This window comes from Anolis sagrei, chromosome 2, assembly GCF_037176765.1.
Source record: "Anolis sagrei isolate rAnoSag1 chromosome 2, rAnoSag1.mat, whole genome shotgun sequence".
Classification (NCBI taxonomy): Eukaryota; Metazoa; Chordata; class Lepidosauria; order Squamata; family Dactyloidae; genus Anolis; species Anolis sagrei.
Genome location: NC_090022.1, coordinates 17,867,067 through 17,888,615, shown reverse-complemented (window position 1 = coordinate 17,888,615; position 21,549 = coordinate 17,867,067). Strand labels below are relative to the sequence as shown.

Genomic DNA, 21,549 nt, shown 5'->3' with positions numbered 1-21,549 from the left:
TCCAGGTCAAGAAAAGGTTGGGAACCATTGCCCTAGAGAGACTTCTACCAGGGCCAGGGTCCTTTCGACAACTGCTGATGTGGACCTATTACTAGCCAAGGAGCCCAGGGGCTCCCCCTTATTGATGCAGCACTAGGATTGAGGCAACCATCTGGAAAACCTGGGGTCGTTGGTGGAAACCCCCGGGTGGTCTTAGCCCCTTGTGACCCACACTAAGCCCTTCCATACCGGGGAGACTCTAACCCTCTTTGAATATGTGCTGATCCAGACCTAAGCCAAAATGTGTAAACAGAAGGGAAACAGACTTCGTAGGGCTGGGGTCAGCTGCTGGTTTGGGAAGGGTTAAGGGAGATTTCATCTAAGAGATGGGTGCCATTGCAATTCATTGGGAAATACGGAACAATTAATGTCCCAGGAAAGAGTGTAATGGGACACAGGGCATTTCATTCATATAGGGGACTGCTCCTTAAAATCCAGGATGCCTGGCAACCCTACTCTCTAGTGCCTGACCTCTTTCATAACTCAGAGAAGCTTGGCTGAAGTTTTGCTTACATTTGAAGGACACAAGACCCTTGAAATAGTCAAGGCAAATAAAACAAGCCGCTTCCTCGCAGAGCTCCTGGATGGGATCCCAAATAGCAGAAGTAGCTAAGCATTTTCCTCTTACAAAGAGCAGTTACTTTCACTTTCCATGCCTTTACTGGCAAAGCAACTCACTTCCAGTAAAGCATGTGACTCAGCATGTGACAAGGATGGACAAGTTGGGAGGAAAGTATGTCATGAGGCCTTTCTTCCTGGCTTGCCATAGGAAACTTGGGAGCAAGGAAGTTCATTTAAAGAGACAGTGCCATTTCTTTGAATCCCTACTTAGTCGTGGAAACTCATGGCAAGTCAAAAGAAGGAAATAGCAAACTGTGCAGAACTTTGGAAAGGCACTAGTAATCTTTGATAGAGGAGGCTAAAGACTTTGTCAAACTGCAAATCCCACAGCACTGAGCCATGGCAGTTAAAGTGATGTCAAGCTGCATTACTTCTAAGGTGTAGATGCAACTCTAGTTCTATCCCCCGAGGCAACAAAGAAAAGGGATGCCTCCCTCTTTATGGCAGCCTCCTAAAGATATTCCACTTGTTATTGAAACCCGGGACCTCAAAACCTAAAGCCAAGAAAGGAGCCATGAAGTGTCCCACTGGCTGGCATCTAAGGATGAACTTTCCCCCAGAAGATCATCCTTAGTTGAGGGGAACACAAGGCTAATCCCATTACTCCTTCAGGTGGTTGGTACACCCACTTGAAGATAGTACCAACCTGATGTCCATCCTTTCCAGGCCAACAATGTATTAAACCCTGGCCAGCCTGAAAGGTCATAGAGTCACGGAGCTCTTTGTCTCTCCTTGGAAACTCATTGAGGTGTTTACATTGTTCCCTTAGCCAAGACCCATTGCGAAATTCCGGTTGAGAGGATTAAAATCCATCGAACACCATCAACCCCGAACCCTGCCCACATTCCTCTCCCCATGCAGCCAAAAAAGGTGAACCCAGAAATCAATCACAAGCTTCAAACTGAGCAATGACTATTCATTACATTTCTCACCAGACAAGGAAACCAATTGGATGCAGCAGGCACACCTTGACCAACCCACTTGCGGATCATAACACTCACCAAACAGTGCCCAGAGTAGTAAAAGTCCATTCTTTGAATAGTGGTCAAGTCCCAATAAATGTTTCTGTATGTCTCTATTGCATCATGTCTGATTAGAGGGGACTATCTCCCCGGCATATACCTTTGGTCGAAGTGAACAAATCTTTGATCCTTGCTTTCATCCTGTTCATGTCTGATTTGATTGTAGAATTAGAATCATAGAATCATTGAGTTGGAAGAGACCTTGTGGGCCATCCAGTCCAACCCCCTGCCAAGAAGCAGGAGAATCACATTCAAAGCACCCCCAACAGATAGCCATCCAGCCTGTTTAAAAGTCTCCAAAGAAGGAGCTCCCACCACACTCCGGGGCAGAGAGTTCCACTGCTGAACAGCTCTCACAGTCAGGAAGTTCTTCCTAATGTTCAGGTGAAATCTCCTTTCCTGTTGTATGAAGCCATTATTTCACGTCCTAATCTCCAGGACAGCAGAAAACAATCTTGCTCCCTCCTCCCTATGACTTCCCCTCACAAATTTATACATGGCCCTCATCATGTCTCCTCTCAGCCTTCTCTGCTTCAGGCTAAACATGCCCAGCTCTTTAAACCACTCCTCATAGGGCTTGTTCTCCAGACCCTTGATCATTTCAGTCACCCTCCTCTGGCCACATTCCAGCTTGTCAACATCTCCCTTCAATTGTGGTGCCCAAAATTGGACACAGTGTGATTCCAGGTGTGGTCTGACCAAGGCAGAATAGAGGGGTAGCATGACTTCCCTGGATCTTAACTCTAGACTCTTATTGATGCAGGCCAAAATCCTATTGGCTTTTTTTGCCACTGCATGACGTTGTTGGCTCATGTTTAACTCCTGTCTATGAGGACTCCAAGATCTTTTTCACACGTACTTCAGTCGAGCCAGGCATAGCCTCCCATTCTGTATCTTTGCTGTCTCAATTTCTTCTTGTGCCAAGAGGGAAATTCCCAGGCGCTCATGTTCTCATTTATGCTCAATTCATGAACAGGAAAACAAATCCTCTGTCAGTGAATGCAAGGGAAGTGAAAGCTCTGTAGGTGAATGCAAGGGAAGTGGAAGAAATTGTGTTATTTCTAAGATGGACATGGCCGCTGCTTCTGCTGCACAGGATCCTGTGGAGAATCTCTGTGAAGAAGCCACTTGCTCTAATTGCCTGGGATTTTTCATGGACCCTGTGCTCTATGAATGTGGGCACACCTTCTGCCAAACTTGCCTGATCCAGTATGGTGGGAAGTTGGAAACTATGGGAACCTCTTGCCCTCCCTGCAGGAAAGAAGCTCTGCAAAGAAACCTTGAGCCAAATAGGCAGTTTGCCAACTTTGTAGAAATAGCAGAGGAACTTAGCTCCCAGGTGCCAAAGAGGGTTGAAAGCAGGGAGAGAGTCTGTGAGAAACACCAGGAGCCTCTGAAGCTTTTCTGTAAAGATGATGAAACTTCCATCTGTGTGGTGTGTGACAAATCCAAGGAGCATAGAAATCACACTGTGATTCCTGTGGAGGAAGCTGCTGAAGACTACAAGGTAAGATGAGGGAAGGCAACTCCTGTGGATGCTTTCTGGGACATTCTCTGAAATTATATAAATAACATTTTCTGGGGAAAGTCATGGCCACAAAAAAAGGCTTTTTTAAAATAGGTAGAAATGATAGTAAACTGGAGTTTATGATTAGTAAAGGTAAAGGTTTTCCCCTGATATTAAGTCCAGTCGTGTCCGACTCAGGGGATTGTTGCTCATCTCAATTTCTCAGTTGAAGAGCTGGCATTGTCCATAGACACCTCCAAGGTCATGTGGCCAGCATGACTGCATGGAGCTCCGTTACCTTCCCGCCAGAGGTTACCAGCTCCGTTACCTTCCCGCCTATTGATCTACTCACATTTACATGTTTTCAAACTGCTGCGTTGGTAGAAGCTGGGGCTAACAGTGGGAGCTCACGCCGCTCCCCAGATTCGAACCTGTGACCTTTCGATCAGCAAGTTCAGCAGCTCACTGCTTTAACTCTCTGTGCCAACGAGGGCTCCTAGGAATCTCTCTCTCTCTATCTTAATATATAAAAAGCTTCTGTGCTTCTTGAGTAGGCTAAAAACTAACAAACTATGGGGCCAACTGACATCAAATTTGGCCTTCAAACACCTCATACCATGAGGTATGACCAATATAAAGGTGAGGGTTATTTAATTTGAAAATTTAATTAGAGATGCAGACTTTAAAATGATCTTCTGGTATTTGAAAGCCAAAAATCAAAAAGCTGATATGATATAGAAAGGGTGGCAACTTTCTGCCTGGCCGAATACAAAAAACCCTTTTGAAAGTGCACCGGCACACACCCACTTAACAGTGCTGTTAAGCCCTTGGCTTATATGAAGTGAAAGAGATCCAATAGATCTTGGTCCTCAGAACGGAGGGATCTCTGGGGTTGGTAGGGGGTGAGGTGGTCCCTCAGGCACATTGGCCCCAGACCATGCAAGGCCTTAAAGGTGAGTACCATCACTCTGAAAGTGATCCGGTGCTCAATTGGTAACCAATGCAGCTGCAGTAAGATTGGTGTTATGTGGCATCTCATCGGAGTTCCCGCAAGAAGCCGAGCAGCTGCGTTTTGTACCAGCTTGAGCTTCCGGATCACCGACAGAGGAAGGCCAATGTAGAGGGCGTTACAGTAGTCCAGTCTTGAGATGACCGTAGCCTGGATCACCGTAGCTAGGTCGTCTCTGGACAGGTAGGGGGCCAGCCGTCTAGCCTGCCGCAGGTGAAAAAAGGCGGTTCTGCTAGTGGCAGAGACCTCCCCCTCCTAATGTTCCCACCTGTTTTATGTAAATATTAAGAAAACAATAAAAATATATATATTAAAAAAGAGGTTTCTGGTCAAGAGGTTTCTGGTCAAAAAAAGGTTGCGAACCACTCGGTTAAAAGAATCATAGGATCATCGAATCAAAGAGTTGGAAGAGACCTCATGGGCCATCCAGTCCAACCCCCTGCCAAGAAGCAGGAATATTGCATTCAAATCACCCCTGACAGATGGCCATCCAGCCTCTGTTTAAAAGCTTCCAAAGAAGGAGCCTCCACCACACTCCGGGGCAGAGAGTTCCACTGCTGAACGGCTCTCACAGTCAGGAAGTTCTTCCTCATGTTCAGATGGAATCTCCTTTCCTGTAGTTTGAAGCCATTGTTCAAAGACAATGTCTAAAGACTGAAAACCCTGAACAGAGCCACAGTCGCTGACCATGAGGAATCCAAAAAACCCCATGTACAACCAGAAATTCAAAAATATGGGGAGGAAATACTTCCATAACTGAACAAGGAAATAAGTCCACTTCTTGTTAAATCAATGAATTTTCAACATGGTAAAAGAGAGCCAAAGGTATATGAAATTTGTGGGAACATTTCTTCTGCAGAATTAAGACAGTCTGACCCCATTTTACCTGCTCTGACTCAGTGCTATGGAATCCTGGATGCTGTAGTTTAGTGAGTCACTAGTACTCTTTGAGAAAGAAGACTAAAGACCTTGTAAAACTACAAATCCCGCAAGTCCACAACACTAAGCAGTTAAACTGGTGTCAAACTACATTAATTCAAGGTTTTAAAATAGTGTGATCACGCTTCCAAACAGTCTTCAAAGGCAACCCCACATAGAGAGCATTGCAGTAGACTATACGGGATGTAATCAGAGCATGATTAGATTACATTACATTACTACTGTGACCAAGTCAGACTTCCCAAGGTATGAGCGCATCTGGAGCACACTAGGCTGAACCTGCCCATCTCTTTCAGTCTCTCATACTGCAAGTTTTGTTCTTGGTACCTCTTTTCATCTGCATCACCCTTTTCCAAACTCTCATCAGGTAATCTGAGAGTCAGACTCATTGACTCAATGGGATTTGCTTTTCAGCAGGCGGGTCTCAGATTATCAACCTTTGAACTAAAAGGACAGCAATTTGAGTTTATTTTCTTTCAATAAACTGGAAACGCCCAATCTCCAGGAAGTGATTTCCAAGCACTGGGAAATGCCCAGTTGCTGAAAGGAGAAGATAAAAGTGTATATTGTGAAATTAACATAGTTTCAGGCAGCAGCAGCAGCACCAGCAGCAGAAGAGAGCAATGGCTGCTGGATTTGCATTCCAGGATCTTGCTCAAGAAGCCACTTGTCCCATCTGCCTGGAATATTTCAAGGATCCGGTGACCATCGCAGAGTGTGGGCACAATTACTGCCGAGCCTGCCTGGCCATGTGCTGGGGGGAGTCAGCTGAAGTCGGTCTCTGCCCCGAATGCAGGGAAACAGGTCGGCGGAAGAACCTCATCCCCAATCGGCCATTGTCTAACATTGTGAAAATACTGCCCACTGAGGAATATCATCTCCAAGAGGAAAATGTAGCAGAAGGACCAAAAACAGTCTGCGAGAAGCACCAGCAACCCCTCAAACTTTTCTGTAGGGATGATGTGACTCCCGTCTGTGAGCAGTGCAAGTTATCTGAAGAACATAAGGACCACGAAGTGATTCCCAGGGAGGAGGCAGCCCAGGAGTACAAAGTAGGTAACTACTAAAAATGGGGAGAGATCGTTTGTGTCAGTCATGACTTCTTCTGTGGGAATATTTGGTGTCTATAGCAGAGTAGAGTGCAGCATAGCCAGTTCTTATGGTATGAAAGATACCATAACATACGCAGGATGCTCTGTAAGGATTTTTAAAATTTTCATAACGTACTTCTATTGTTGTCAGGTAATACAGCTCAAAGGGTTACCTAACTTTGATAGAAGACTCCCTAATGCTACGGTCATGTCTGTGTGTAAGGTATCATAATGCTCTTTCTCAAAACAAAGGGCATTAAAAACTAAAGATTTTTAAGAAGAGAAGGAGAAAATAATCCCTAAATGAAGATAGGAACACCTTGAATTACATAGAGCTAGGGAATAAGGATGAAAAAAGCAAGACAGCAGGTATGTTCTACAGCACATGTGCCAAGCTCAAGCCCCTGCAGGTCCAATCTGGCCCACCATCTCATTTTATGTTTCCCTCCAGATCAGTGTTTCTCAACCTGGGGATTGGGACCTGGGGGGGGGGGGGGTCATGAGGGGGTGTCAGAGGGGTCACCAAAGATAATCAGAAAACTATTTTCTGTTGGTCATGGGGGTTCTGTGTGGGAAGTCTGGCCCAATTCTATCATTGGTGGGGTTCAGAATGCTCTTTGATTGTAGGTTAGCTATAAATCCCAGTGACCACAACACTCAAATGTCAAGGTCTATTTTCCCCAAACTTCACCAGTGTTCACATTTGGGCATATTGAGTATCCATGCCAAGTTTGGTCCACACTATTTACTGCTTCAGTGGGAAGATAACGACACTTCGTGCAGTCATGCTTGCCACATGACCTAGGAGGCATCTATGGACAACGCCGGCTTGCTGGCTTAGAAATGGAGATGAGCACCAACCCCCAGAGTTGGACACCACTCCCCCACCCCCACCCCCGGCTCCTGAATGTCTGTTAATCTATCTATTTGTTCTCTCTCTGTCTTTCTCCTTCCATTTTCTAACTCAACCTCAGGATCTCACTTCTGCTTTTTCCATCTTTGCCTGCAGAACTCTCTCTACTCTGTATGTTTGAAGACACGTAGTGTTTGAAGGTTTTTCCTCTTTTTGTGTTGTAGCCCAGCTGCCTGCGTGACTCTTTTTCACCCAAACAAAACACAGTTCAACAATAAGTAATAAATTTATTAAGAAAAGAGGATATAACAGAAAAGAAAGTTTCAAAAATGACAAAAAATCAGCAGACTCAACAATTACTAAAGTAAAATAAAAAAAAAACAGACTGTAAAAGCATTTTCAAAGTTACATCCATAAGTTTGATATTCTTGGGCATGACAAATAGTAGTGATCAACTATGAATATGAATCCAAAATCTCAAAGATAAAAACAAGAAACTATAATCCAGGGGTTTCAACACGTCAATCAAAACTATATCCAAAGGCTTAAAAACTTGTACCTAATTATAATCCAGAGGCTTGAAAACTTGAAACAAAAATTGTAATCCAATCAAAATGATCTTAAACAGGAAAGCAAGATACAGGACCAAAGATAAGAACTCCTAACTTGGAGCTCCCAAGACAGACAACTTGACCCATGAAAATCCAGTGGTGATCTCACAACAACCATCATCTCAAAACACCTAAGAATTCTAATTCTTACTAATGATATCACTCTTTCTCACACCTGGGTTCCATTGCTTATATTTCAGCCTCTGGGAACAACAAATTTGACTCTGCCTCACACAATTTCTTCGGAATTGTAATCATTGAGTTATAGGCAGAGCTCTTGTCTCCTCCACATTCCTGTCAGAGTCAATCCCTGGCAGATTCTCATGAAAACCACTTTCTGTTTCCCTTGCAACAGATCTAACCAAAACATTCCCATCATCAAGAGGAATACTTTCGTTATCCCCCACAGGAATAACAGGTTCAGAAGTAAGACACCTTAGATTCCACCAAAAAGTCACCCTCCAGATTTCTGATGGGCAATCTCAAGGGTAATTCTATGATGAAAAGACATGTATAACTGTGACTCAACTCACTCCAGACCAGCCATTAAGTGAACATGTGGAAACACTACCTCCCAGTGGCCAAATAGCACTGTCACTGCAAAGATCAGAAACAAAGAATGAAGGAAGTTCCCTCAATTTGCTTGGCTTGTGTGGCTAAGACAAAATACCTTAAAAAACCATTAATCTGGAATGAAGTGCAAAAGTTGCCAAAGTGTGAGAAAGAAAAATGGAAGAATGCAGCATTGGAGGAACTACACTCTTTACATCAAAAGGAAACCTGGGAACTTGTTCCTGCATCTAAGGACAAAAACATTATTGGATGCAAATAGGTTTTCAAATCCAAACATGATGAAAATGGATAAATTCAAAGATACAAAGCAAGACTTGTTGCTTAAGGATATTCACAAGAATTTGGATAACATCATAACCAAAATTTTGCACCTGTTGTGAAACATAGTACACTCAGGACATTGCTAACGATTGCAGTATTCCAGAGGATTAAATATGGAGCATTTAGACATAAAGACAGCTTTTCTCCATGGAGACTTAAAAGAGGAAACCTACATGGAACAGTCACCAAGATTTGAGATCAACAAACATCTTGTGTACAAACTACAAAAGACCCCTTACGGTTTAAAACAGCCAGCCAGAACCTGGAATGAGAAATTGAACCAAATGTTAATTGAAAGGGGGTTTTCACCAGGAAAGGCTGATGGTTGCCTTTATTCACATATAAGGACAACAAATGGACATATATTTTAACTTTACTTTTGTGCCCTACACCCAACATAGCCAGACCCCATAGGTGAATAACATAAAAAAAAACTTGGAGGTGGGGGGGGGGGGAGGTCGACGTTTGCCCATGCCTGGTATATACTCATGTAAATGTTAAGGGACATTCTGTGAAGAGGAGAAGGCACCAATACTGCTTCAGGGGGCTAGCTGCCCTTGGGCACTACAGCCATTTTACGGTCATTCAAAAGGTTAGAGGTAATGCTACAATGAAGAGAGCAGAAGGGATTGATGCTTCTTTTAGGGTCTCTTCCTTTGCATCCCTTTACTCAGAGAAGGAGATAGTGTGTGTTTATGTATGTATGCATATATATAAATTAAGGTACAGCACGCCACGGTTTTATGGTTGCTTTTTAAACTAAAATTTATAGACTTATATACCAGTACATAGGATATTTCTTTCACTCTTTTGTGACCTGTCTTCCACACCCTGAAAACCATAGGGGTTTTTTTTTTTTTTGCTGCTTTTTCTGTCTCTGTCTGTGTCTCTGCCTCTGTCTCTGCATCTGTCTGTTTCTATCTTTATCTCTATCTCTAGAATCTCTAAAAATGAGACAAACTTAACCTTACCTTTTTTCTGTCTAGAATCAGATCTGTTGTTGCATACCTAATCTCAGGAAGGTGGAAGAGAAACTTCTGTCATCTCAAGAAGACACTGTTCAGGAAAGTCAACATCTGCTTGTGAGTCTTATTCCTACTGGGTATGGGCCCTCTCTGAAAACATAGTCATAATGATGTGATTCCAGTGGATTGTTGTAAGTTTTTTTGGGCTATATGGCCATTTTCTAGAAGCGTTCTCTCCTGACATTTTGCCTGCATCTGTGGCAGGCATCCTCCAGAGATTGTGAAGTCAGGAGAGAATGCTTCTAGAACATAGCATATAGCCCAGAAAACCTACAACAAGCCGGTCATTCCGGCTATGAAAGCCTTTGACAATACGATGTGATTCCACTTTAACCACAATGACTTCAGTGACTACTGCCATGCCTGTTGAATTTGGTGGTCAAAAGTGGTGGGCACTTCATGGTGGATGGTACCCAGGAGCTAACAATAACAATAGCAAGAACACCTGATAAACGAAAACCCAAAATATTATCACAAAATTACGGTAGTGATACTTAGGGACAACTACCTTGCCCAGGACACTGAATTAGACTGTAACCTAATTCCAGCTAGCAGATGAAAGCACACAAAACTCAACTTTTTTTGAGTAATATACCTTAAATTTGCTCTGTATAAGTTAATCAACATGCCTCTTAGAAGATTGTTACATGAGGGTTGAGGTGTGCTTTAGAAATTCCAAAACTATCAACGGAAATGCTCCCAATCACACAATGTCATTCTAAGCCAACCTCAACCAGGTTTGGCATGGGTTCGACTGGATGATCCTTGCAGTTTTCCCCAAGGATGAATTTTATTCATTGATATCAATTAATTTTATTCATTGATATCCTGCCTTTCTCCTTATAATGGGATTCTGCCACCTGCCTGGGATTCTGCCATGCAGGAATACACAATCAAAGCTTTCTCGGCTGCTGCCCAGCCAGACTCTATTTAAAAACCTCCAGAGATGGAGGTGCCACCATACTACGAAGCAGCATATTCCACTTTTGAACACCTCTTGTCCTTTTTGAGCTCTTCCCAATGTTTAAGTGGAATCTCAAAACATTCCCAGCTCCCTGAACTGCTTCTCGCAGTACTTGGCCTCTCTTCTTCAAACTAAACATGCCCAGCTCTCTAAACTGCTCCATAAAGGGCCTCTTTGAGTATTTATTTATTTATTTATTTACAGTTCTTATATTCCGCCCTTCTCACCCCGCAGGGGACTCAGGGCGGATTACAATAAACACATATATGGCAAACATTCAATGCCAGTTTGACAAACGACGTTTAACACACAAATACACCGAGGCTATTTAACTTTTTTCTGGCCGCCAGGGGAGCTGCTGCTTTTCATCGTCCATCAGTGACACCGATGAAGTTCTTCCGCATTCCACATTCCCCGGAGTCTTTTTTTTTATGGCCTCATAAATTAGTTAAATTTAGCCTCCCACACAAGGTGGTACCTTATTTTCCTACTTGACAGATGCAACTGTCTTTCGGGTTGCAAAGGTCGACAACGGGCTACACAATGGCTGGACACCCACTCCAGCCCGGGCTGGCTTCGAACTCATGACCTTTTGGTCAGAGTGATCTTAATGCAGCTGACACTCAGCCAGCTGCGCCACAATCCCGGTGAGTATCATTCTCATCCATTCACAGAGCTACTTTAGCAGGTGGAGAGAGTTTGATGTTGGGCTCTTCATTAAAAAAAAAACCTTCCCCCAGATAGACTTAGGCTTTAAAAATTGCCATTATTTTTTAAATTTTTGTATTTACTTTGTTTTAAATTGATCAAAATGTGTGATTGTTATTTGCTTGGAATCCAATCCCCTTAGGAAGGAAAATGTAGCATAAATAAAGTAGTCAGCTGCAAAAGGCGCACATTTTTCGCCAATACATCACATAGTCCTAGACACTTGGGAAGTGTCCGATCTGTGATCCAATACAATAGCCAGCACAGGGATCTTGTTTGCTGTGTACTAATCTTGTTGTCTATCAAATATTAATAATAAGTCAGTCAAGTTGGCCCCAGTGGTGATTGGTACACTGGGTGCAGTACCTAAAGTCTTTGGCCTGCACTTAAACACAATCAGCGCTGACAAAATTATCATCTGCCCACTGAAAAAGGCCACCCTACTGGAATCTGCACACATTATTCACCAATACATCACACAGTCCTAGACACTTGGGAAGTGTCCGACATGTGATCTAATACAACAACCAGCATAGTGATCTTGTCTGCTGTGGTCTCATCTTGTTGTGTTTCTAATAATAATAATAATAATAATAATAATAATAATAATAATAATGGAAAAAACTGGCAAAAAAATCGCAAAAGAAGACTCTCCATGGACAGTTCCTGGGAAAAACTGAGAGCCAAATTGACAATTAAAAACATGACTGTGGCTCACAAATGGAACTTTGAAAAAGGAGACAGAGGGCCTAATTCTGGCAGCCCAAGAACAAGCCATTTGAACCAATGCCATCAAAGCCAGAATTGAAAAGTCGATGACAGATCCCAAATGTAAACTCTGCAAGGAAGCAAATGAAACAATAGATCACATCCTCAGCTGCTGCTGCTGCTGCTGCTACTGCAATAATAATAATAATAATAATAATAATAATAATAATAAGGTTAACCATTTTTTGCTTTCCCCTTCCCTCTGTTTGCCTCTACCAGGAAAAGGCAGAAGAACACAGACAAAAGATGGTGGATATTTTCAAAGAGTTGCGAGACCTTCTGGAAGTATCAGAGAAAGCTTTTCTGGGTCAGCTGGACAATACAAAGAAGGAGATTGAGGAGGAAAAGGTAGAGCACCTGGCCAGGATTTCAAGGGAACTCTCCTCTCTGACGACACTTATCCAGGAGATGGAGGAGAAATGCCAACAGCCAGCAAGTGAACTTTTGGAGGTGAGGCCGACTTCATGCATTTCTTGAATGAGATAGAAGAATCTTTAGTGGATCAAATAAAGGATGACACTTTGGTAGCCAGGGTTGGCTGATTTCATGAATCTGCCATTCCTTCCATTTCCACCCAACGTAACATATTGCTGTTGCCCCAAGAAGTTAACTTTTCAGAGATTTATTTATATTGCAGTTCATTCACATACAATCTGATGTTTATATTGTGTTATCATCGTATGAGGAATACCTATCTAATTGAAAACTGCTTATTGTGTACATAGCGGTTTGCTACCAGATCGCCCTCCACTCCATAAGTCCCTGGTGGCTGAGGGCGGTTCAGTGTGAGCCCATGATGGACACTAATTTCCTTCTTTCTTCTTCTTTTGCCTTTTAGAATGTGAGAAGCATCTTGCAAAGGTGAGCAAAGCCCACTTGTTTCCAGTAACTCCCCCTGACACAACAAAGGCATAGTGTAGCAGATGCCTCCATATCATTCCAGTGTTCATCTCAATGCACTTTCCCTCTGCAACATACATTGTTCCTTACCCCAAGATAGTTCAATGGTATTCCCCTATGGGGTCTGGATGTGTTGTGTGTAGGGCACAAAATAAAGTATTGCCCCACAAATAAGAATTCTGTCGCACGCTAGGCCTGTGCGCATGACTGTAGACAGGACATAAATTCCATGTGCCCAACGGGACACCGGGGCTGCCTCAGATTAAAGGCCCTTAGATTCCCCCAAACAAAGTTCTGTAGAGGCTTAAAGTACAACAAAGTTCTTTATTGATGAAAACAAACAGGTACTTTAAAGGTTTCGTAACAGTCTATAGGCTCTTTCAATCTTGTTCACTGGGAACAGGCACTATCTTCTTAACTATAACTAACTAATGGGGAAATCCTAACTTCTAATCTGGGCAGTCTGTACTTGCCTCTGTTGACGTGGAGCCCCTGCACCCGGTACCAACTGCGTCTAGCTTCCGCGAGCGACCCTTGCCCCAACAGAGCTTTGTAGACCTCCAGGAAAAAAGAAGGAGTTCAGATTGCTGTGATGGCCGGCTGAAGTCCCTCAGCCAAGCTGTGGCTGTATGTTTCCCGGCCAAGCTGTAAAAGATGAAGCTTTTCTACAGGAGCCACTTCGTTCTATGTCCTGTGCGAAAGGCTTCTCTGTGAGAACTGAACTCAAAAAGGCTCCTGTTCCCTCCAAAACTCACAGAGGGGCGGGACCAGGGAACCTAACTATAACTGGCAGGTGGCTTGCCCTATAAATGCAAATTATAACAGGAAACCCCCTGCTGCAAAATCCCAAGCATGGGATTGCACACAAACATTTAAACACAGCAAATAAATCTGGAGCTCCTGGAACAGCTGTTCCAGAACAGAGACCCAGCAGGAAGTGCCTGGATACAGAAGAGGAGCATGGAAATCACAGAAGTAAGAAGTACGCTTCCACTTCCGATCCGGCCTCTTTTCCCTCTTTCCTCCTGCCTCCTCCTCCTCCTCCTCTTGTCTTTTTCACTTATTGGAAATGGAGAAAGAGTTGGGGAGCACTCCTTTAATTGAAGGAGAAATGCTGGAAGAAAAGGGGGGCGTTGGAAAAGAGCATCGGATAAGTCAGAATGTTGGATAAGCGCAGGTCGGATAAGCAGAGTTCTAGGTATGGATGATTTTCCATGTTTCACTCAGCCTGAAGGGGAGAAAATTCCTTTTCATGGCAAAATTACTGTTTCCGGGAGCAACCCTGACATTTTGCACCACTCATAACTACACTCCTGCTTCTTTTCATGGATACTACAATGGTCTTTTAAATACGTTTCCATTTTGCATTGTCTTCTGTGGACAGAAAGAAAAAGAGCCTCCCTCTCTCTCCCTCAGCAACATACACACTGCTATTTAGGTTGTGGGGGAAAACTGCAACAGCAGTGCAGGGGGCGAGAAAGACATATGTAAAGGGAGGTTAAGAGATCAGGGTCTCTTATTGCTCCTGTGTGACAGGAATATGCGAGGGTGTTACAAGTGATGAGAGAGAAAGGTGTGTGTATATGGTAGGTTTGCTGCTACCACCCCAAATCACTGTTTGAGGAATTGTCTAGTAGTTGTAGCTGAGGTAAAAAGTCCTTATACACCGGTTCCTCTTTTTTGGCTTCCTTTCTCTTGTGACTGGACTGCAGAGATGTAGAGGCTTACTGTATCTGGCTTTATATGACAAAACAAGGCTGAGGCAGAATAAAAGTAAACTAGAGAACAGGTTTATTGAAATGTTTGAAACAGACAACTCATTACTGAGTGGTACATATGCGTAGTTGGTTTCTGAGGCACAGACTTATAAAATAAATTGTTGCTTAAGAAAGAGTAACCTTTCTTTGACATGAGTTACTTTCTTCACACTATTCTATAACAAGTAACAGTGTGTTTCTTAGACCAGCCGCCCTGGCTGCCTGCGAGAGTAACTAGGTTCCTTCTAGACTACTCTGCACTGTAGGGAAATAAACCCACTTGTATTCTCTCCAAATACAAGTCAACAAGCCTTCTCTCTGACTGTCAAAGCCAAAGTACCCTGAAGCACTTGCCCTCTATTATTCCCTCCCCTCTTCTCCCTCTCTGACAGAAAGTACAGCCTTTTTTACACACTCCTTCAACTCCTCCCCTAGGGGTCTGAGCCAATCAGGAGTTACCTGACTCCTCCCCTTGCCTCTCTGCCTTACCAAAATGTCAGCTATCCTGCGCTGCCTTCCCAACATGGAGGCCTGCTCACTGACTCCCAGGCTACGGCCTACAAAGCAAAGGTATGATTTCACTACAACATATTCCTCAGAACTGCTGGAAAGGGAAAGAATTAGAACCCTAGAGAAACATCAAGGACCATCCAGTTCAAGCCCATTCTGCCATGTAGAAATACACCATCAATGCACTCCTAATAGATGACCACTCAATCTCTTTTTTTAAATCTTCTGGATATGGTGGGTGTGTAATGATGGTTTCCCTTCTCAACAAGGTCTGAAATGAAGGAGAAGTCGGAGATGCCCCTGCCTTTTCCTTCCACTTTGAAGTGGATAGTCTGTAGCTCCTGGATGGATAATGTCTACCTCGAGAGCATCACAAAGCAGTTCAAAGGTAAGGAGGAATGGCGGTGAGGATTTCACAGCGGATGTTATCTTGGTTGAACAGTATAATTTTTTTGTGGGTGTCAGGAGCGACTTGAGAAACTGCAAGTCACTTTTGGTGTGAGAGAACTGGCCGTCTACAAGGACATCCCGATGTTCTGCCATCCTTGTGGGAGGCTTCTCTCATGTCTCATGTCCCCGCATGAGAAGTTGGAGCTGACAGAGAGCTCATCTATGCTCTTCCCAGATTTGAACCTGCGACCTGCTGGTCCTGCCAGCACAAGGGTTTAACCCATTGTGCCACTGGGGGCTCCAGTAGAAATAATCTTGGAGGATTGCCTCCAAAGTAATCTTAGCGCTAGAGCTCCAATATATATTAAAAAAGCATTTTTTTCTTCTGCAATTGACTTTTTTTTCTGGTGATAAAATCAATAGAAGCAACTATCAGAAAATGCAGTAATGTTATATATAAAAGATGACATTCTTTCCTTTTAAGGGGGAGACAGACAGGTCCGAGGTTCGAATCTGAGGAGAGTGCAGATGAGCTCCCTCTGTCAGCAGCAGCTCCCCATGCGGGGACATGAGAAAAACCTCCCACAAAAATGGTAAAGAGATTAGATTAACTTTTGGGAGGGTATTCCAGAGCTGGGAGGCCACCACAGAGAAGGTCCTCTTTATCGTCCCCACCAACTGAGCTTGAGACGGTGGTGGGACCAAGAGAAGGGTCACCCCTGTCGATCTCAGAGCCTGCCCTGGTTCATAGAAAGAGATGTGGTCTCAAAGATAGGTTGGACCCGAAGCGTATAGGGCTTTATAGGCAATCACCTGCACCTTGAATTGAATCCGGAAACTTGTCGGAAGCCAATGGAGCTGCTTCAGCAGGGGCGTGGTATGTTCCTTGTAGCTAAATCCAGTTAGTAATCTGGCAGCTGACGTAGAGAGCATTGTAACAATCCAATCTAGATGTAACTAAGGCATGGACCACCATGGCCAAGTCAGGATTTCCAAGATATGGTAGCAGCTGGCTCACAAGTTTTAACTGTGCGAAGGCCCTCCCAGCTACCACTGACACCTGAACCTCAAGCGTCAGTGATGAGTCCAGGAGGCCCCTCAGACTGGGACCTGTGTCCTCTGTGGGAGTGTAATCCCGTTGAGCATAGGTTGCCTCGCGTCTGACCAGGAGGACCTCTGTCTTGTCTAGATTAAGTCTCAGCTTGTTGGCCCTCATTCAGTTCATCACAGCTGCCAGGAACTGGTTTAGGATCCGGGGAGCTTTCCTGGAATTCAGTGGGAAAGAGTAGTAGAGTTGTGTGTATCTGCATAGATATGACACCCAACTCCAAAACTCCAGATGTTCCCACCCAACTGTTTCATGTACATGTGGAAGAGCATGAGGGAAAAAATGGAACCTTGTGGGGCCCCACAGGTCAAGGGCCAGTTGCATGGGGTTTCCTTTTTCATGCAAATGGCCTCCTTCACAGTCCCTGTTAGGCGTCCACTTTCTCTGTTGTACCCTTTGTATGCGATTGTGATGAAAACTAATGAATCAAAACGGGACAGTGAATAATTCTCAGATAATAACTGTTCTCTCATATTTTCTTGACATTACTTTAGATCAGGCATGGGCAATCTTGGGCCCTCCAGATGTTTTGGACTTTAACTCACACAATTCCTAACAGGCTGCTAGGAATTGTGGGAGTTAGAGTCCAAAACACCTGGAGGGCCCAAGATTGCCCATGCCTGCTTTAGATTCTTGTATTTTGTTATTTGAGATTATTTCACAATATTTGAAAAACACTTGAATGAAATGATTACATTTGGTTCTTGTGGGTTTTTTCGAGCTATATGGCCATGTTCTAGAGGCATTTCTCCTGATGTTTCGCCTGCATCTATGGCAAGCATCCTCAGAGGTGATTACATTTTGTTTCCTTCTACAGATTCCTTGTTAGATGGAGCTGCGCTTCATAAAGGTAACTTTTGGCAACCCAGTGTGCTGATCATAACTGAAACCACCTTGACTGGCTTGTGCCAGAGTCTTTGCAGTTTGAACTTTAAATCCTTGTATTGTGTCAGCTTTTCCAGTTGTTTCTCTTTATTATTGTTGTTGTTGTTGTTGTTGTTGTTGCTGTTGTTATTTTACTGACACAAAAACACAGTATATGCTGTATTTCCTATCACAAAATCACAAGTCGAACATTTCCCAAGTGTCTAGGACTGTGTGATGTATTTTGAATGATGCGTGAAAATCCAAGTAAGGTGGACTTTTTGCAGTTGACAGATCGTGATTTTGTCAGTGCTGATTGTGTTTAAGTGACGGCCAAGGCCGCCTTCTTCTTCTTTCTCTTCTTCCTCTTCTTCTTCTTCTATTTCCCTGTCATTCTGCTGTCCTCAGAATTTTTGTCAGTCAAAAAAATATAGAAACCACCAAAATTTCCCAAGATTTCAGGAAAAATCATTGCTGAAAAGTGAGGGAAGTCTAAAAAAATAGAGTTGGGTTGTTGTAGGTATTTTCGGGCTGTATAGCCATGTTCTAGAGGCATTTCTCCTGACGTTTCACCTGCATCTATGTAAGGCAAGCATCCTTAGAGGTAGTGAGGTCACCCGCCTCCATTTCCCGGAAGGGACTCGGGGTGGCTTACATTAGGACTAAGCCCAATATGAACAAAGGTTACAAGTACATCACACTGGCAATGAAGATCCACATAGTTAAAGCAATGGTATACCCCGTAGTAACCTATGGATGCGAGAGCTGGACCATAAGGAAGGCTGAGAGAAGATAAGATAAGACGCTTTTGAACTGTGGTGCTAGAGGAAAATTCTGAGAGTTCCTTGGATCGCAAGAAGATCAAACCAGTCCATCCTCCAGGAAAAAATGCCCAGCTGCTCACTGGAGGGAAGGATATTAGAGGCAAATATGAAGTACTTTGGCCACATCATGAGAAGACAAGAAAGCTTGGAGAAGATAATGATGTTGGGAAAATGGAAGGAAAAAAGAAAACGGGGCCGGCCAATGGCAAGGTGGATGGATGGCATCCTTGAAGTGACTGACTTGACTCTGAAGGAGCTGGGGGTGGCCACAGATGACAGGGAACTCTGGCGTGGGCTGGTCCATGAGGTCATGAAGTGTCAAAAGCAACTGAATGAATAAACAACAACAAGAAGTAACACAATAAAAACATATAACAGTAAAATGTATTAAAACAGTAAAACCAATAAAATGTAAGACATCACAAACATAAACTAAACACAGGGGCAGCTCAACTCATTACACAAAGTAAGCATTTGCAGTACAGTTGATTTTGCCCAGGGGTGCTCTTGAGGCGCTCTTGGGGGAAAATAGACCTTGACATATGCTAGTTGTAGTTACTGGGATGTATAGTTCACCTACAATCAAAGAGCATTCTGAACTCCACCAATGATGGAATTGAACCAAATATGGCACACAGAACTCCCACGACGAACAGAAAATATATATCAGTGATTGGTTGGGGGGCGGGGGCGGCAAAATACCATTTGCTTACCGTTGAAAATTACCTAGGGCCGCCTCTGACTAAACATCAAACAACCAGTAGCCTAGAAGAGTGGGCATGCGCAGATTTGAGACTAATAGGGCGGATCAAGGGCTTGTGCCAATGCAACCTATAAGGCCGGGGCTGGGAATAAAGTGCTGGAGATCCATGACATTAAGTCCTGACTGATATTGTTTCTCTTCTTTCCCCTTTTTTCTCCTGTACAGAATGTTTGACTTTCGATCCGGTCACAGCTCATCCCTGTCTCATGCTGTCAAAGGATGAAAAAAAACTGAAGATGCTAGAGGAATACCGAGATTTGCCCAGCCATCCAGAGAGATTCAACCAAGTCCCTGCTGTTCTGGCGAAGGAAGGGTTTTCTTCCGGCAGACATTTCTGGGATGTCGAAGTGGGACTTGAGCCGGAATGGGCTGTGGGGGTCGCCCGGAAATCTGTGCGGAGAAAGGGTGCGGTTGGTTTTAGTGCCAAAGAAGGGATCTGGGTCTTCGGAACGTGGGGGTATCATTACTTGGCTCTCAACCATCCTGACTTCAACATAGTGCGCTCAAGCGAGCTGCTCAAGAAGATCAGAGTATTCCTGAACTATATTGGGGGCACGATAGCCTTCTTTGACCTTAAGACGGCACGGTTGCTCTTTGCCTTTTCAGGTGCTCAGTTCCTTGGGGAACCAGTATACCCTTTTTTCTTCCTGAATGGGAAATCCCAATTTAGGCTTCCCAGCCAGATTTCCTACACAAGCTCCGACACTAGATAGTTGAAACCACTGTTTAAAAATCAAGGACATGTGAGAGCACTTCCTTTTTGAAAGCCTGGGCACTGTAGATACAGTTATGATGCCGAGAGGAGAACATGGAAATAATTATTTGTAACAATTATATTTTTTCCTTTGGTCATCTGTTTGAAAAGGAGTCCCAGGTGGTGCAATGGGTTAAACCCTTGTGCCGGCAGAACTGAAGACCGATAGGTCACAGGTTCGAATCTGGGGAGAGCACGGATGAACTCCCTCTGTCATCTCCAGCTCCCCATGCAGAGACATGAGAGAAGCCTCCCACAAGAATGGTAAAACATCAAAACATCTGGGCATCCCCTGGGCAATGTCCTTGCAGACGGCCAATTCTCTCAGCCCAGTAGTAACTTGCAGTTTCTCAAGTCGCTCCTGACATGAAAAAAATCAGTTTGAAAGGGAGCAGTGGCGGGTAGTATAAGTATCCAAGCATCTGCTTACCTGTCTGAACGTATCTCTCCTTACGAACCCTCTAGGAATTTAAGATCTTCTGCGGAGGCCCTGCTCTCGGCCCTGCCATCTTCACAGGCTCGATTGGCAGGGATGAGGGATAGGGCCTTCTCAGCGGTGGCCCCTCGGTTGTGGAATGCCTTCCCCAGGGACATTAGATCAGCCCCTACCCTCTTAACGCTTTGCAAAAAAGTTAAAACCTGGCTATATGAGCAGGCCTTCCCAAACGCAGTGTAGCTATTAAACTCTGATCTCAGAATGGTTGGACAACGTGACTGGATAAAGACTGGTAATGAAAAGCAGAGGACTTACGGTTTTTATTGCGTTACTGATGTCAATTGTAATGAATTTTTACTTGTGTTAAATGTTTTTAATGTTTAAATTATTTTTGTATTTTTGTGGGCATCGAATTGTGCTGTTTTTGTAAACCGCCATGAGTCGCCCTTGGGGTTAGAATGGCGGTATTGAAGCATAGTAAATAAATAAATAAATCTGGCTATGCCTCTATAGCCAGATGTGAAATAATGATGTTATTAAAGATCTGTTTTTTCTGACAGGCCTTCTCAGTCAATTGTAAACTGTACATAATAAATTGGATCTCATTGCTATGAATGGTTTTAATATGTTTTTATCTTATGCCTTTTAAAATATGTCTTTTAATGGTCTTATGTTTCATCTGTATGCTTTAAATAAGTTATACTTCCTCAAACCTTGAGGAGAAGCGGGTAAGAAATAAATTTTTGTTGTTGTTGTTATTATTTGTTGAGGTTCTTGGTATAGTCCTGAGGCTTCAACAACTGAGGTTATAGCCATACAGTGGGGGAGGGGGGGGGAGTATTTAGTCAGATACCAATTGTACAAGTTCTCCCACTTAAAAAGACGAGAGAGGCCTGTAATTAACATCATAGGTAGACCTCAACTAGGAGAGACAACATGAGAAAACACATCCAGAAAATCACATTGTCTGATTTTTAACAAATTTATTTGCAAATTATGGTGGAAAATAAGTATTTGGTCCATAACAAAAGTTCATCTCAGTACTTTGTTATATATCCTTTATTTGTTATTTGTCTTTTCTTGGCAATGATAGAGGTCAAATGTTTTCTGTAAGTCTTCACAAGGTTGGCACACATAGTTGCTGGTATGTTGGCCCATTCCTCCATGCAGATCTCCTCAAGAGCAGTGATGT

General features: G+C 43.5%; 1 protein-coding gene across 2 annotated transcripts; it reads left to right on the top strand.

Moving 5' to 3' along the window:
- Nucleotides 1–2,754: 2,754 nt before the first annotated feature.
- Nucleotides 2,755–19,981, top strand: LOC132765270 (zinc finger protein RFP-like). 2 transcript variants are annotated; one of them, XM_067465374.1, is made up of 7 exons: nt 2,755–3,189; nt 9,573–9,668; nt 12,271–12,501; nt 12,890–12,912; nt 15,488–15,606; nt 17,534–17,566; nt 19,333–19,981. In XM_067465374.1, the coding sequence occupies exons 1-7, from the start codon at nt 2,755–2,757 to the stop codon at nt 19,878–19,880; spliced, it is 1,485 nt and encodes a 494-aa protein (XP_067321475.1). In that variant the 3' UTR covers nt 19,881–19,981. The 2 variants fall into 2 exon arrangements, with proteins under 2 accessions (XP_067321475.1, XP_067321476.1); XM_067465375.1 differs by lacking the exon at nt 2,755–3,189 and adding an exon at nt 5,748–6,189 and having other exon boundaries at nt 19,333–19,975.
- The last annotated feature ends 1,568 nt before the right edge of the window (nt 19,982–21,549 follow it).